At 41.3% G+C, this 16,247-nt stretch overlaps 1 protein-coding gene across 3 annotated transcripts in view; it reads left to right on the top strand.

Moving 5' to 3' along the window:
• Positions 1-208: 208 nt before the first annotated feature.
• The window catches only part of Ptpdc1 (protein tyrosine phosphatase domain containing 1), a 67,962-nt gene continuing 51,923 nt past the window's right edge, over positions 209-16,247 (top strand). For all 3 annotated transcript variants that reach the window (XM_048341198.1, XM_048341279.1, XM_048341126.1), the window contains exon 1: positions 209-524. In XM_048341198.1, coding sequence (XP_048197155.1) covers positions 497-524 — 28 coding nt within the window. In that variant the 5' untranslated portion in view covers positions 209-496. The remainder of the gene's footprint in view (positions 525-16,247) is intronic.

The following is a 16,247-nucleotide window of genomic DNA, read 5'->3' as shown; positions in this document are numbered from 1 at the left end:
CTTGTAACCCGGGTCCCCACAGAGTGGCGGCGCAGCCCCTTACTGTCCCCAGCCGCCCCGCGCCCCATTCGAAAGCGCCAGAAGCCGCCAGGGGCGTCATGGACGGCCTCGAGTCTCTATTGGTTCGTTTCTATCACGTGCAGGCAGAGGCATTTCTCATTGGCTGGAGGGCGGGCGCGCGGAGGGCTGCGCTCGGGACGCGGCCTCATCCCGAGCGCGCGGCCGCGGTGCGGCGTTTGCGCGCGCCCGGGAGGACGTTGTCTAACGCGGGGGGCAGAGACACCTCCCCCACCCCCCCCCCCGACACACCTTCCTTTCAGGGCGTGAAGGGCCACCGCTGGGCCTGGGGGCGCCCCCTGAGGGTGTGCAGGGACTGCAGGCAGGCCCAGCAACCGCGGACTTACGGGACAGCGCCTGTGGCGGGCCCTGCCCAGTCCACCTACGCCTCCCGGCCCTGGACCCGGAGTGACCGACCCTACCAGCTCCAGGGCTCCGGATGCGAAGATTCGAAACGCCGAAAGGAGGTGCGGATCCCGCCGCCAGTTAGCTACACCCCCGTATGGCTCTCACAGTTATTTCTTTCAATGTGTACTTGTTACGGGCCGCGTTTTGAAGGCACGTCCGGAGGGATGGGAGCCTTGGTGCGGAGATCATGGGGTGGAGGGTCGCATAAACAAGTAATCAGGTGTCTTGCCGAGGCCAGTGCTGGGGACCGCCCCCCCCTCCAGAATGGGGAGCCGCCCCTCAGCCCTGCTCAGAGTGGTGATCTTCTGATTTCTCCTGAGTAGTTGCATATCTGGATTTTAATATCAGATCTCTTGATTTTAAATGTCCTGGCAAGCCAGTTTGAGACTGGCTAGTTTGTGACCTCTGAGTCTAGCCTTACATTAGACACGTGACATTTGAGAATAAGGGGGTATTCACCTCTCATTGGAACCTTGGGACAGAAGTTAAGCATTATTAGGACACTATTCAATATTTTTTAAGGTACTGTTACTGATGAGCATTCATTGTGAGCCTCCTTTTGGAAGGCTGATTGTGTATTTTTGTGTCAGCACAGGAACTTGAACACAGGGCTTTGCATGCTTAGTTCTTTTGCTCAAGGCTGTATGTAGCTCTACCACTTGAGCCACATCTGCACTTTCAGCTTTTTGCTAGTTAATTGGAGATGGCTTTGTGGATTTGGCTGACTGGGCTGCCTCTGAATCCTGATCCTCAGATCTCAACCTCCTGAGTAGCTAGTATTAAAGGCATTACTAGGATACAGGCACCCACTCTTTAGTTTTGTTTTTTATTTTAAATTTTGTTTTAAGACCCTTTTGAAAGGTGCTCTGGTTCAAGAGGAGGCCAACTCCCATAGACAAAAGACACTTGGGCCCAACAGATGCCCTGTGATTGGTGCAGACAGAATCTTTCATTTGCATAATAAGTTGTACCTTGATTCATGCAAATTTGAAGAGGCTGTTGGGTTTTGGTGCAGACTTTTTTGGTCCCTCCTCATTCTTGTTATAGGGCTACTTGACTCACTTTGTAGGACACATCTCATTTCCCACCGGATATAAGACTTTCTCTTGAATGGTCTTGCTCACCTTTTCCCAGCTGCTGACTGGAAGAAGCAGCAGTGGCAGCAGTAAGGCTGACAAGCTGAGCATCCTATCAGTGGGCAACAGAAAGCTGTAACACTGAGGCCACTGAACTGTGGAGAGACTCAGAAACCCTTCCCACAGCAGGATCCCTAACACCGAAGGCCCCAAACCCTGTGCTTCTGCCCTAAGTGTCAGGGGACTTGAGTTTAAACCCAGAGACCAAACCCATTGCTCACCCTTGCTATCAAAGGGTCAGGGTTCACTGCCATTGCCTGCTATCATCTGGGCCTATCCACGATTTGTATTTGGGTAGAACAAAAGATCCCCAGGTAGTTGGTTTGTTTGTAGTATTTTTTTCTCCGACATGCATTTTTCAAGATGGATTTTGCTCATATTTATTTGGGAGGTTAGTGTTGGGCAAAAGGTCTTGGATGTTACAGGATTTGTGATTGAAAGAGATATAGAACACAGTATGCCTGTGACATTGAAATTTTATTCAGGTTGCAAATTAGGAAAATGATTCTGAGAGGAAAGGGGAAAATACAGAGAAACACTGCTTCAGGGAAGTAAAAGGAGACATTTTTCTAACAGTTGTGTATGTTAAAAGATTAACAAAAATAGAGCGCTGAGAATATGACAGCAGTAGAGTGCCTGTCATGCATGAAGTCCTGGGTTTGATTCCTCAGCACCACATAAACAGAAAAAGGCAGAAATGGTGCTGTGGCTCAAGAGATAGAGTGCTAGCCTTGAGCAAAATAAAGAAGCCAGGGACAGTGCTCAGGCCCTGAGTCCAAGCCCCAGGACTGGCAAAAAAAAAAAAAAAAAAGTTGGCACAGAGGTGGAAGAACTTGAAGGGTTGTAAGTTTCATACCAGGCACTGCTAACAGTACACACAACATCTGTGTTCACATATGCATGCACATAGTTTTATTTGATTTCCACAAGAGTGTCATTCTGCTTTAAGAAAGCTAATGCTTTAAGGGTTGGGATGACATGCCTCAACCAGAGCTACTCACTGAAAGAGTAATGATGTAACTCATGTATGTATGATCGTGGGACTTGAACTCAGGGTCTGGGTGCAGCTCTTTTGCCCAAGGCTAGTGCTTTACTTCTTTGGACCACAGCTCCACTTCTGGCTTTTGAAAATAGGGTCTCATGGACTTTCCTGCTGGGACTGGCTTCTAACCGCCATCCTCAGATCTCAACATCTGGAGTAGCTAGGAGTACAGGAGTCCTAGGAGTACCAGTGCATGGTCTGACTCCAAACTCTTAAATCTCAATGAAAATTGTAGATACAGGTTGTGTGTCAGAAAAGGGGTGACTTAAGAGAAATATTTGGGGGTACAGTGAAGGATTTTCCTGCTTTAAAATGTTTTGTGGTTGATCTAAGAGACATAACTTACAATTCTTCCATAAAATGATGATGTTTTGATCATACTTTGACTTAACTCCCATGACATTATATTTTTAGTTTACTTGGAAATCCTTCCATTTAATAGCAATTAGTATGGATACTTAATTTGTTAGAAGATTATGTCTAAAGAGACTTTCTCAGTGGTTTCTATGGGTTTTTTTTACATTCTATTATAAATTAGCAATTTATAATTTTGCATTTATATAGTATAAAGTGATATTTTTAATACATTGTTGAATAAACTGACAAATATATTGCCTGAGGTGATAGTATTTGGAACTTATAAAATTTTGAAATGTATGATACAGTAGTATTAGCAATAATTACCATGCTGTGCAATAGATCTCAAAAAACTCATTTCTCCTTTTCAGAGACTGTACTTTTTGACCACTGTCTTCCCCACCTCACCTGCTACCCTTGGTAACTGGCATTCTACTTTTATTATTGTATTTATGAGTTTGTCTTATTACTTTAGCATAAAACTCCCCAGTTCCATGTATAGTGTCACAAATGGCATCGTTTCCTTTTTTTCTTTTTTTTTTGCCAGTCCCAGAGCTTGAACTCTGGGCCTGGACTCTCTCCTTGAGTTTCTTTTGTTCAAGGCTAGTGCTCTGCTACTTGAGCCACAGCACCTTTTCCAGTGTCTTCTGAGTAGTTTATTGGACATCAGAGTCTCATGAAATTTCTTGCCTGGGCTGGCTTTGAACTGTGATCCTCAGATCCCAGCCTTCTGAGTAGCTAGGATTACAGGTATGAGCTACTGGTGCCCTGCATCATTTCTTTAAGGCTGAATAGTATTGCACTGTGTGTGTGTGTGTGTGTGTGTGTGTGTGTGTTAAACATTTTTTTAATCCTACAGGGCTGCAGTGACCATTTCTTTGTTGAGAAATAGCCTTGAAATTTTTATTTTTTGAGTCTGGGTTGGCCTCAAATCATGATCCTAAGTAGCTGTGATTTCAGGTATGAGCCATTGGCACCCAGATACTTTTTTGAAGAACTTCTATCCTCGTTTCCATAATTGCTGGACTAATTTATTTCATCCTCCCTACCCACAGCAATCTATTAAGAGTTTCTTTTTTCCCTGCATCCATGCCACTTGTTTTTTCTTGATGATAGCCATTCTTACGTGGGTAAAATGGAATCTCAATGTAGTTTTGTTAATCATAATCACCATTATGGGTGCATTATGGCAGACTGTTACAAAAGGCCACCTTCTAACCTATCATCCTGGCCACTATAAAAGCCCACACCTCCCTTTGATCTGTGTGAGGATGAATAAGTGTCAGTCTCTGGATCAGACTTCCCTGTCTGGATGTGTTAATGTTTATATACTGTTTCACTATAGGTACAAACAAGTTAGAAGAAGACCCAAAATTAATTACTTGAGGGAAACAAAGCCATTTTTTTAATGTCTAGGAGTCAAATCTATTGATTATAATTCAAGCGGCACTGCTTGTTCGGCAGCCATTTGCTTTATCTTTAACTTATAGCCTTCTAGCCTTCACAAAGAAAGTCTGCTTGCCTGGTATATGATCTTGAAACATTGCATTCTGTTACATCAGAATAATATGAGTCACCAGAAATCTGTGGCTCATTGCTCTAATCCTAACAACTCTGAGATCTGAGGATCTGAGGATCTGAGGATCGCAATTCAAAGCCAGACTAGACAGCAAAATCTGTGAGACGTTTATGTCCAATTAATCACCAAAAAGCTGGAAGTAGAGCTGTGGCTCAAGTATTAGAGCATTCGCCTAGAGCACAAAAGCTAAGGGACAGTGTCCAGACAGGACCCAACCCCTGAGTTCAAACCTTAGAACCAGCTTAAAAATAAATAAATCTGGGCACTGATGGCTCACATCTGTAATCCAAGCTACTCAGAAGGCTGGGATCTGAGGATCACAGTTCAAAGCCAGCCCAGGCAGAGAAGTCTGTGGGACTCATAAAACTACTCATAAAGAGCCAGAAGTGACCCTGTGGCTTGAGTGGTAGAGCACTAGTCTTGAGCACAAAGAAGCTCAGAGACAGTTCTCAGGGCCCAAGTTTAAGGCCCAGGACTAGAAAAACAAAACAACAACAACAACAACAACAAAAAAGATGAAATTTTAAAACAAAAAAGTAAAAATTTGAGTACTTCCTATGAATTGGACATTGTAATCACTTAAGTGGATCTACTATAGGATTCCATAGCAAGTTGTTGTATATTTAAGAAGTACTATGTGATATTAGCTACTCATGGAAACATTTTCTCGCTTAGAGTCATATTTTTACCAAGTCTGCCTTGGTATGTATAAACACTAGTCTTTATAAGATATGCAACTATTATAATAGTTGTAAAATATGTATAATACAATATTTGTAAAACACAATATCCTTATCAGGACCAGTGTAGGTGGAATAGTATTGGAGAATTTATATTTTCTCCATTTACTTGAACCTTCTGTTTTAGGGCTTAAATTGCCTGTTTTGTTAAATTCATGTTCTAATTGTATATTTATTTTACTCTATTCCAAATATTCTTTCCCAAAAAGTTTGCAGTATATCTTTCAAAAATAAACCTTTTTAAAAAAGATAATATATATTGAGTGTGAAATTTAGAAAATATTGATAGTCAGAAAATACATAAAATCTACCAGTAAGCTATCCTGTTAATATTCTGGTATATATCCTTCCAGTTTCTTGTCCATGTTTAGAGATAATCAATTTAAAATGAGATTATACTCTGTAATATATTTTGTAACTTGTATTTTTATTTAATGATATGTAGTAAATAAGTATTTTTAATACACATGATTCTAATTCATTGTTTTTTCTTTTTGCTGGTTGTGGGGCTGAACTCATGGCTTGGGCGCTGTCCCTGAGCTCTTTTTGCTAAAAGCTAGTGCTATACCACTTTGAGTCACAATGCTACTTCTAGTTTTCTGATGGTTAATTGGAGATAAGAGTCTCATGGTCTTTCCTGCCTGGGCTGGCTTTGAATCATGATTCTCAGATCTCAGCCTCCTGAGTAGCTAAGATTACAGATGTGAGCCACTGTGTCCAGCTTCTGATTCTTTTTTTTTTTTGCCAGTCCTGGGCCTTGGACTCAGGGCCTGAGCACTGTCCCTGGCTTCTTCCCGCTCAAGGCTAGCACTCTGCCACTTGAGCCACAGCACCGCTTCTGGCCGTTTTTTTCTGTATATGTGGTGCTGGGGAATCGAACCTAGGGCCTCGTGTATCCGAGGCAGGCACTGTTGCCACTAGGCCATATCCCCAGCCTTCTGATTCTTTTTAAGTATATGTTGTGTTGTAAGATTTAGGTTCAGAAGAATTTTGTTAATTACTGTAAAAGGTGAAGTCAGAAACCTAAACTGCTGAGCCAGGAACAAAATTCAGTCCTTTGCTCTTTTCCTTCATTAAGCTTGCCCTCATTTCTACCCTTCCACCTTCACACAGGAGGGTTCTGTCAGGGTGTCTCTGAAGGAAGATTTATCTAGTCAGATACAGTTACAGTGTGGTTCTCTTTTCAAAATCTTGTAGCCAACCTGCCATAATGTTTATTTTTTATATTACTACCACTAGAGGCAAAGCATCAGAAGTAAAGTTCAAAGGATCTGGAGTAATGGGGGAAAATAAAATTGTATTCTAGAATTCTTCAAACATGGATAAGGTAAAGATACTGGAATAAATATTTAGAGGCAAATAATAGGTACTCAAGTTTAAAATTTTTGTATGCCAAGGAAATGGCTCCAAATTAAATTTTGCCTTTTATATATTAAAAAATTCTGTTTTTATAGCAATTTTGTCATAATTGATTTCTAGCTTGTAAATATATAACTATTAAATCACTCCCTGTCTTGAAATGTTCACTTTTTTTGTGTACATTCCAAATAACTGTATGAAAATTTGTATACAAATGACTCAGGCCACAGATTAGCTTATACTAGTATTAAAAACTGGTAGTTTTAAAATATAATGTGAAAATTTCTTAAAATGCACATAATAGCCAGGCACCAGTGGCTCATGCCTATAATCCTAGCTGCTTAGGAGGCTGAGAATCTGAGGCTTATACTTCAAAGCCAGCCTGAGCAGGGAAGTCTACAAGACTCTTATTGCCAATAAACTACCAAAAATAGCTGAAAATGAAGCTATGACTCAAGTGATATAGAGCACTAGCCGTGAGCAAAAGAAGCTCAGGAACAGTGTGTAGGCCCTGAGTTCAAAATCCCAGTACTGGCATAAAAAATGTGTAATAATAACCAGTGTAGTTATTTTTACTTCTATGAAAGTATACATTTGAATTGAAATTTTTTCAAAAACCAGTAAGCCAAAAAGAAAGAAAGAAAACACTTGCGATCCTAACACTGTAAATATCCCTTTAGTATGTTGATCTGATTTCCCTTTCACTTTTTTAACCTGTGGTAGACTCTATTCCTAATAGTTATATCAAATGATAACTCCCCTGTGGATTTTTCAAACTTAGTCACAAACAACATTTCAACAACTTAATTTAGACAGAGATGGAGTTGGCTTTTGTCAAGAGTTTCTTGTGTGGGAAGCATCCATTCTAAAGACTAGGGAAGGCACTACCAGAGGGCTTTATAGGTAGAAAAGATGGAGGAAGACAAACAGGAACCAAAAAGTAGATTGGTCTTTACAAAGTTACTTTCCTTAGAGGTTTAAAATAGCCCTTTCAACACCATGCCAACTCAGATAAACTGAACCCCTTCTGATTTCATGTTTGGAAAACTGGCCACTTTTTTTTTTTTTGCCAGTCCTGGGCCTGAGCACTGTCCCTGGCTTCTTTTTGCTCAAGGCCAGCACTCTGCCACTTGAGCCACAGCGCCACTTCTGGCCATTTTCTGTATATGTGGTGCTGGGGAATTGAACCCAGGGCTTCATGTATATGAAGCAAGCACTCTTGCCACTAGGAAAACTGGCCACTTTTAAACTTCAGCTTAATGATGACCTGGCTCAGGTGACTTTTATTTGAGTTTCATCTGACCTTCTGGCCCCAGTGTAAGAGTTCAGCCATTTTTTTCCTTTTCCTTTTCCCTTCCTCCACCACCGCCCCCCCTTCTTTCTTTCTGTATGTGAATATGGGGCTTGAACTCAGAGTTTTGTACTCTCACCTTTTATGCTCACAGATAGCACTCTTACCACTTGAGCCCTGCCTCCAGTCCAGCCTTTTTCCAGTTAATTTGAGAGTGTTGATAACTTTTTGTGCCTAGGCTGGCTTTGAATCTCAGATCCCAGCCCCTTGAGTAGCTAGGATTATAGGCATGAGCCACTGGTATCCAGCAAGAGTTCAGTCTTAAAAGGCCAATGACTTGTAATTTTTAACTCACCTCCTCATTATTTGAATCAAGCCTGTATACCTGATGTATTTCGTGTTTGGTTTTTTTGTTTTTTTTTTTATGAGGATGGAGGGTGTTGGAGATCAAATCAAGGGCCTGGCACATGTTAGACAAGCACACTACCGCTGAGCCACACCCCAACCTTTAAATTCTATTTGTGATCTAAGAGTGGATGATCTCATTCCTGATTTAAGAGCAGAATCGTTGGATAAACTACAATAGTTTTTTTTTTTTGTTAATACTGTGGGGTTTTAATTCTAGATTTACTTTCAGTATGGATGCAGATGGCCCATCTTTGGAGAAAGTGATGGCTAAACTAACTTTTCAAGTATATTTTAGTCATCTGTGTTAATAAAAAAATAAAAAAATATAGACATCATATAATGGAACATGTAGAACCATATAGAGAAAACAAGGCAGCTGTATTACTATTATTAGCATTTTGGTCAGTCTCCTTCAATTCCCTTTTCTATGCAGATTTACTTTTATATACTATAAACAATTTTAGACTTCACATCCTTGAAGTTCTAGAAAATTTACTACTTTAATGTATTGGTAAAATAATGTCAGTATATGCCTTTTCCTGTTCCTTCCACCTGAAATTTCTTAGATGCTGACTGTCCCAATTTGGATAATTTATCATTGTTTTCATCCCATAAATACTCCTGAACATTTCTGGCACTGTCTATTGATCGTCTCCTTGAACAAGCTTACCTTCACCATGGCCTGCTGGACACTGTTACTGGGCTAATAGCTCTCTTTAGCTCCTAGCTGAGTTAATATTCTTAGCCTTCATCTGCAGGGATTTCCACATCTCCCTCCAGTCTGTGTGTCTATTTTTTTTGGAGTGGGGGAGAGAATAGGGGTGGGTCCTGGGGTTTAAACTCAGGGCTTGAGCGCTGCCCCTGAGCTTTTCTGCTCTAGGGTAGCACTCTACCACCTAGAGCCACTTCTGGTTTTCTGGTGGTTGATTGGAGATAAGAGTCTCATGGACTTTTCTGCCTGGGCTGGCTTTGAACCGTGATCCTCTTGAGTTCCTAGGATTACAGGTGTAAACAAGTGGTGCCCAGCATTTTTGTGCCTATTTTGTGAGGGCTTTAACATGCTTCCAACATAGCCTGCCTGGTGTTTTGTCAAAAAGGCAGCACAGAATCAACTGACTTTAGTTCAGTGTTTGCTATTCCTTGGAGCACAAGCTCTTTGTAAACAGAGATGATAAGCAAGTACCACAGGGGACAGTTTTTCTTCTCTCTCTCTCTCTCTCTGATTAGTTGTGTGTGTTCCCTGGTGCACAGGGGGAAAATATTCTCATTTGGATCCTTCTCTTCTCTTCCATCTGATGCAAATGATTACATAGCTGAAAACATGGACAAGAATTCTACTGTTTATTTATAGATTTTTTTAAGGTGAGTGCCTTTAATGATTTAAATTGTTATGAACAGATGGCAGAATAATTATACTTATAGCTGTACCTTCCAAATTCTGTTTCTAAGGTCAGTGGTAGAGCTCTTTGACAGATAAATCAATTTAATCCCTTAAATTATTGAACACAGAGATAAAATTGAACGTTTTTTCTGTATATTATATTTTAGACTTCTAAAATGTTTTAGACATCGAAGTGTTTATATTTTAAAAATTAACTTATCTCCATGATTATTAAAAGATAAGGTGGTAATTTTTTGCCACATAAATTATATAACTTTCAGTTGACTGAATAATTGTGCTAGCTATTTAAGTAAGAGATCTCAGTATATACAAATCACTTTGTGCCAGACAATTAAGCCTAACTCAACCTGTTACAGGATTTATCCTTCATTTTTAAGTGCATCCCAAGGTTACACTGAAGAAAACATGATTCCTTGCAGTATAACAGTACTTTTAACACCTGGGTTTATTGCTCTTCATATTTTTTTACCCTTTTTACTAAACAGTTACTTTTTAAAGGTGAAAGATTATTTTATTTATCCTTATATTTATATCCCACCTCATCCCTTTCATGGTTCTTGGTGCCCAGTAGGGCTCAAGTATTTATTAGATTAAATTAAAAACTATTATTCACTTAGGCCTATGATCTGATCTCTTTTTCTATATGTGTTCCAGTTTGTCTGTGTTCATTTTAAGCTGTGTTTCTGCTATATGCTATACTTGCACTTTGGGAAAATATACATATGCAATGACATCATATTTTACTTTTTAGTTTTTTTATTGTTATTATAAATGGCATAATTTTAGCTGATTGGAAGTTGGAAGCTAGACATGGTAGCTCATAACCGTAATCCCATTTTTTTGGAAAGTAGAAATAGGAGGATCACAGTTTGAGGCCAGTCTGGACAAAAACATGAAGCCCTAACTACAAAACAGACTACAGCAAAAAGGGCTGGTGGCATGACCCATGTAGTAGGCCATACTTTGCTAACTCAAGTCCTTGAGTTTAAATCCCAATACTACTAAATTTTAAAAAGTTGTGAAAATATTACAAACATAACCTAACTATATTATTAAATATATCAAGGATTTTTGTTGCTGGCAAGTTATAAGTGAATACTATCATATTTTTGTTGTTACTCAGATTGTTCTAGTTGTTGCTTGCCACTGGGAACTTTTCCAGGTGGCTCTTGTGTTCCATTGACATTCCCATCAAATTGTATTTTGAGTACTTCCCTACTTTGTGTTCTTTGTGGCACTGCAAAGAGTTGCTCACTCATCTTCAATATTACATTCCTGCTCCAGCCCTAAAACCAGCCAGTTCAACAAGAACAATTTCCACTGGAAAATGGCATTAGAGACCAGATTTGCTATTGATCATTGCATTCATAAACTGCCTTATTGAATGGTAACTCCTTTGTACAACTAGTTAAAGATAATATAAATATAAAAAATTAACAAAGTTGAAATATACATATTTATATACTTGTTATATATGTATATATTTTGGGTTTTTTCTTTGGAAGAAATTGTAGTATTTAGCAGTGAACACATTGATGGTCTAACTTTAAAATATTTCATTTAAGAAATACCCATACATCAAAAATACTTTCCATGGGGCTGGGGATATAGCCTAGTGGCAAGAGTGCCTGCCTCGGATATACGAGGCCCTAGGTTCGATTCCCCAGCACCACATATACAGAAAAATGGCCAGAAGCGGCGCTGTGGCTCAAGTGGCGGAGTGCTAGCCTTGAGCGGGAAGAAGCCAGGGACAGTGCTCAGGCCCTGAGTCCAAGGCCCAGGACTGGCCAAAAAAAAAAAAAAAATACTTTCCATAATGGAATAAATCATTTACTTAAAGAAAAATAGAAAGATAGAAAGAAACAGGATTTGTTCTGATCTGGCATCACAATTGGGTGCTGTTGCTTTTAGGCTCTGTCAGTGACTGGAGATAGGAAGTGTATATGTGTATTTCCTGTGTATGTATCCATGGCTCTCTCACAATGGTCCTTTCTTATCCGTAGTTTTAGTTTTCTATGGTTAACCACAGTTTGAAAATATTAAATGGAAAAATTCTAGAAATAAATAATTCATACCCTTTAATTTGCATGCCATTCTAAATAGCATAGCAAAGTCTTATGTCCTCCTACTCTGACCCTTGAAATGAGTCATCGCTTTGTCTACTGTGTCCATGTTGTATATGCTGTCTCCTACCTATAGTCACTTAGTTATAGGCTGTCAAACATTTGTGCTCACATGCCCATGTCCATTACCTCATTCACCTTATGGAAGTTATTATGGAAGTTGTGTAATCATGAGAAGGAAAAGGATGGATATGGTATAAGATACTTTAAAGGATTCACATAACTATTACAGCATATTGTTTTAATTGTTGTAGTTTAACACTGGTTACTGTTAACCTCTTAGTTCAGCCTGTTTTACAAATTAAACTTTATCACAGGTATGCATGTGGAGGAAAAATCAAGAGTGTGTATATAGAGTTTGCTACTAGGCGTGATTGCAGGCATCCATTGTGTTAGGTTTTTAAAGTAGGTAGCCGGTAAAAGAGAACACCACGCGGTCTTCAGGCAGGAGAGAAAAGTTTATTACCGAACTGCTGGCCTGTGGCCAAGATGATCCATGGCCAGAGAGAAGGGAGAGAGAGAGAGAGAGAGCGACCCCCACCCAGACCTGCCTTATATCTAGGGCAGGGGCAAGGGGTGTGGCCAGGTGGATTAGGATGTGACCTCAGGGAAAGGGGAGGTAACTGCCTCCAGATCTGCAGGTTACCCAGGTAACTGGGTGGAGACAATGAGGTGGGGCATCTACATGGAGCCCTCAGGGAGAGGACCTAACATTCCAGCCTTTTAATAGTTATGAAAAAGGGCGAAGACTCTCTCTGGCTGCTTCCTGCTGGCAAGGGGCGTCAGCATTAGGGGTAAAAGAAATGTGGCCCCTCCTGGAGAAGGCGAGCAGCAGGGTCCCTTGGTGGTAGATGTCAGTTCTTGAATGAAGCCTGGAAGAAGTCTCATGAGGCAGGGGATGGACAAAAAAAATATTAAGGCAAAAGGAAGGGCTTAGGGCACAAAATTAAAAATTGGGTGACTTGGCTAGTTCTTATACTCAGATATGGACATTAGATGGACAAGCTACTATCTCTTGATGCCCCGGCTCTGATTAATTTTGAAAGGGTGAGACAAAGTGACTCCATTTTGGATGCGATCATTTTCCTCTTACTCCACTCCATGATACTTGTTCCCGGAACTGGCTGAGTCCCAGTGGTCTAGGTGCTTGTTGCTGGGATGGCTTGCCCCCGTTGGCATTCACAGGATTTGAACTCAGGGCCTGGGCACTGTCCCTGAGCACTTCTGCTCGAGGCTAGTACTCTACCACTTGAGCTCCACACTTCTAGCATTTGGCTGGTAAGAGAAGTCTCTTCAGCCATGCTTCCAGCCTGGCTCTTCGCTGGTTAGTTGGGAGATGGAGTTTGAGAGATTTTCTGCCCTGGCTGGCTTCGAACTGCAATCCAAGGAGTCTTTGCCACAAAAGCCCTTTTTTATTTCCAATTAAAACAACAAGGAGACCAAGGGGACTAGAGCTTACCTGTACCTTGTCAAGAACTGACCAAATACTTGCCAGAATTCTGCAATGACAAAACTCAGTAGATGTGATGAGTTTTAGCACATATATATATATAGCTATATGGACATACTAACAAATGACATTTACACATACATACACATATGGAACACACATACACACTGTGCACATAGGCTTTACAGCATGCAAAAATGAATTTCAGCAGTAGACTCTTTTAGAATTCCAATAGTAAATGACATTTTTTTGTCCAATATTTTAGAACCATGTGGTCGGTTAGAAAAACAATTTTGCTAGCAAACAACAATTTTCAGATTATAAAATGGAGAAACTATGGGGTGCCATGTTGAGGGGGGTGGCAGGAGGACACAAACACTAACAGAGAACATGTAGCATGGCTTGCTGGTGCCTGTTAAACCCAATATCCACCACGTGGTCAATGCTAGAGAAAATAACTTTTAGATATCTTTGCTGACAAAGCACTTTGGTGGGCAAGCCTCAGTTTCGAAGGTCTGTGAAAAGAGGCAGCTTTGTGAGCAAGGCACATTACCAGGATGGTACAACTTGGAGTTTCAAAGGAAGCAAGTAAGCAGGCAGATGAGGGAGAAAAAGGAAGAGAGGAAAAGAGAAAGAGAGAGAGAGCCTGAATATAAGTGACTTCTGACCATTTACCATTGCAGTGGCAAAAACTGTATCTGTTTGAGTATTTCAAGCAGGCCTCATTGCACTGTCAAGAGGCGTGCTAGCAGTTTCCCGGCTCGGGTGTGACTGTGATGCAAAGCCCAAAAAGCACTGGAGGGAGGCGCCTGGTGAGTGGATGAGAGCTTACCCGGCAGAAGCGGCGGACGGAGCGGCAGAGAACCGGAGCAGCAGCAGTTTCACTCACCAGGGTAGACAAGTGGTGTGGAGGTGGAGGTGGATGTGGAGGCAAGCAATGGTATTAATGAAAAGTCCCACGTGGCGTCTCACAGCAGTTTGGTTCGTGGAAAAAGGGCTGTCAGGACTGGGGATACTCCCAGAAAAAGGAGAAAAATAGAGGGAATTCCGCCTGTCCTGACTCTTAAGCCCTATCCGAGTCACAGCACCATATATGTTAGGTTTTTAAAGTAGGTAGCCTGTAAAGGAAAACGCCACGCGGTATTCAGGCAGGAAAGAAAGTTTATTACCGAACTGCTGGCCTGTGGCCAAGATGATCCATGGCCAGAGAGAAGGGAGAGAGAGAGAGAGAGAGTGACCCCCACCCAGCCCTGCCTTTTATCTAGGGCAGGGGCAAGGGGTGTGGCCAGGTGGATTAGGATGTGACCTCAGGGAAAGGGGAGGTAACTGCCTCCAGATCTGCAGGTTACCCAGGTAACTGGGTGGAGACTTAATGAGGTGGGGGCATCTACATGGAGCCCTCAGGGAGAGGACCTAACATTCCAGCCTTTTAATAGTTATGAAAAAGGGCGAAGACTCTCTCTGGCTGCTTCCTGCTGGCAAGGGGCGTCAGCATTAGGGGTAAAAGGCAGAAATGTGGCCCCTCCTGGGAGTATTGGAATGTGTCCTTTGTGCATCCATTTTTACTCCTCAGTGTCTACAAAGCTAAACAGCAGGAGTTTACTCTGATGTGTCAGATACCAATTTAGATCTAATCCATTCAGACTTTCTTCCTTTCTCATCTTAACTGACCAATCCATATTGACACATCTGGCTCCTATTTTGCCATTTTTTTTACTACTTTTTTCTGCTCTAGTACACATGTAGATTCGTATCAGAATTGTCTTATACTACCACAAAAAACACTGACTTTAGTACAATATTTATATATTATTCCTTTCCTTCCTTAAAAATTTGTTTTCAAAATTTCTTTTCTTTTCTTTTTTTTTGGTCGCTCTTGGGGCTTGAACTCTGGGCCTGGGAGCTGTTCTAAGCTCTTCAGCAAAAGGCTAGCACTCTACCACTTGAGCCACAGCACCACTTCTGGTTTTTCTGGTGGTTAATTGGGGATAAGAGTTTTCTGGACTTCCTGCCTGGGCTGGCTTTGAACCATGATCCTTAGATCTCAGCCTCCTGAATAGCTAGGATTATAGGTGTGAGCCACTGGCAGTGGGCTCCAAAGTTTCTTATACCTCTTTCTCACCCCTTCAATAAGGTTATGTCTGACACTTGTAATACAAATCAATTCTTTTGGCTTAGTTTGTCTTCCAAACTGAGATCTACCCCTCCTGGTGGATTTTTTTTTAAACTTACAATAAAAAGACATTAAGAGGAACTGGGATTGTGGCTTAGTGGTAGAGTACTTGCTTAGCATGCATGAAGCCCGGGATTCGATTCCTCAGTACCACATAAAAAAGCTGTAAGTGGCACTGTGGCTCAAGTGGTAGAGTGCTAGCCTTGAGCCTAGAGAGGCTCAGGGACAGTGCCCGGGCCCTGAGCTCAAACTCTAGGACCAGAAAAAAAAAAAGACATTAAGATTCATTTTTTGGGGCTGGGGATATGGCCTAGTGGCAAGAGTGCTTGCCTCCTATACATGAGGCCCTGGGTTCAATTCCCCAGCACCACATATACAGAAAATGGCCAGAAGTGGCGCTGTGGCTCAAGTGGCAGAGTGCTAGCCTTGAGCAAAAGGAAGCCAGGGACAGTGCTCAGGCACTGAGTCCAAGGCCCAGGAATGGCCAAAAAAAAAAAAAAAGATTCATTTTTGGTGCTGTGAAATTCCATGAGTCTTAACAAATAGTATCATTTATCTATCATGGCACTGTTAGACAAAGTAGTTTCTTGGCTCTGAAAATAGTTTGTGCTTTACCTAGTTAGCCCTCCAACCTTCTCCAACCCCTTTCACAAACTGATCTGTTTTATATCTCTGTACTCCCAGGAAGTCATATAAATGGAATCATGCAGTATGTAGCCTTT

Source organism: Perognathus longimembris, chromosome 1 (assembly GCF_023159225.1).
Source record: "Perognathus longimembris pacificus isolate PPM17 chromosome 1, ASM2315922v1, whole genome shotgun sequence".
NCBI lineage: Eukaryota > Metazoa > Chordata > Mammalia > Rodentia > Heteromyidae > Perognathus > Perognathus longimembris.
This window is presented reverse-complemented; position numbering and strand designations above follow the sequence as displayed.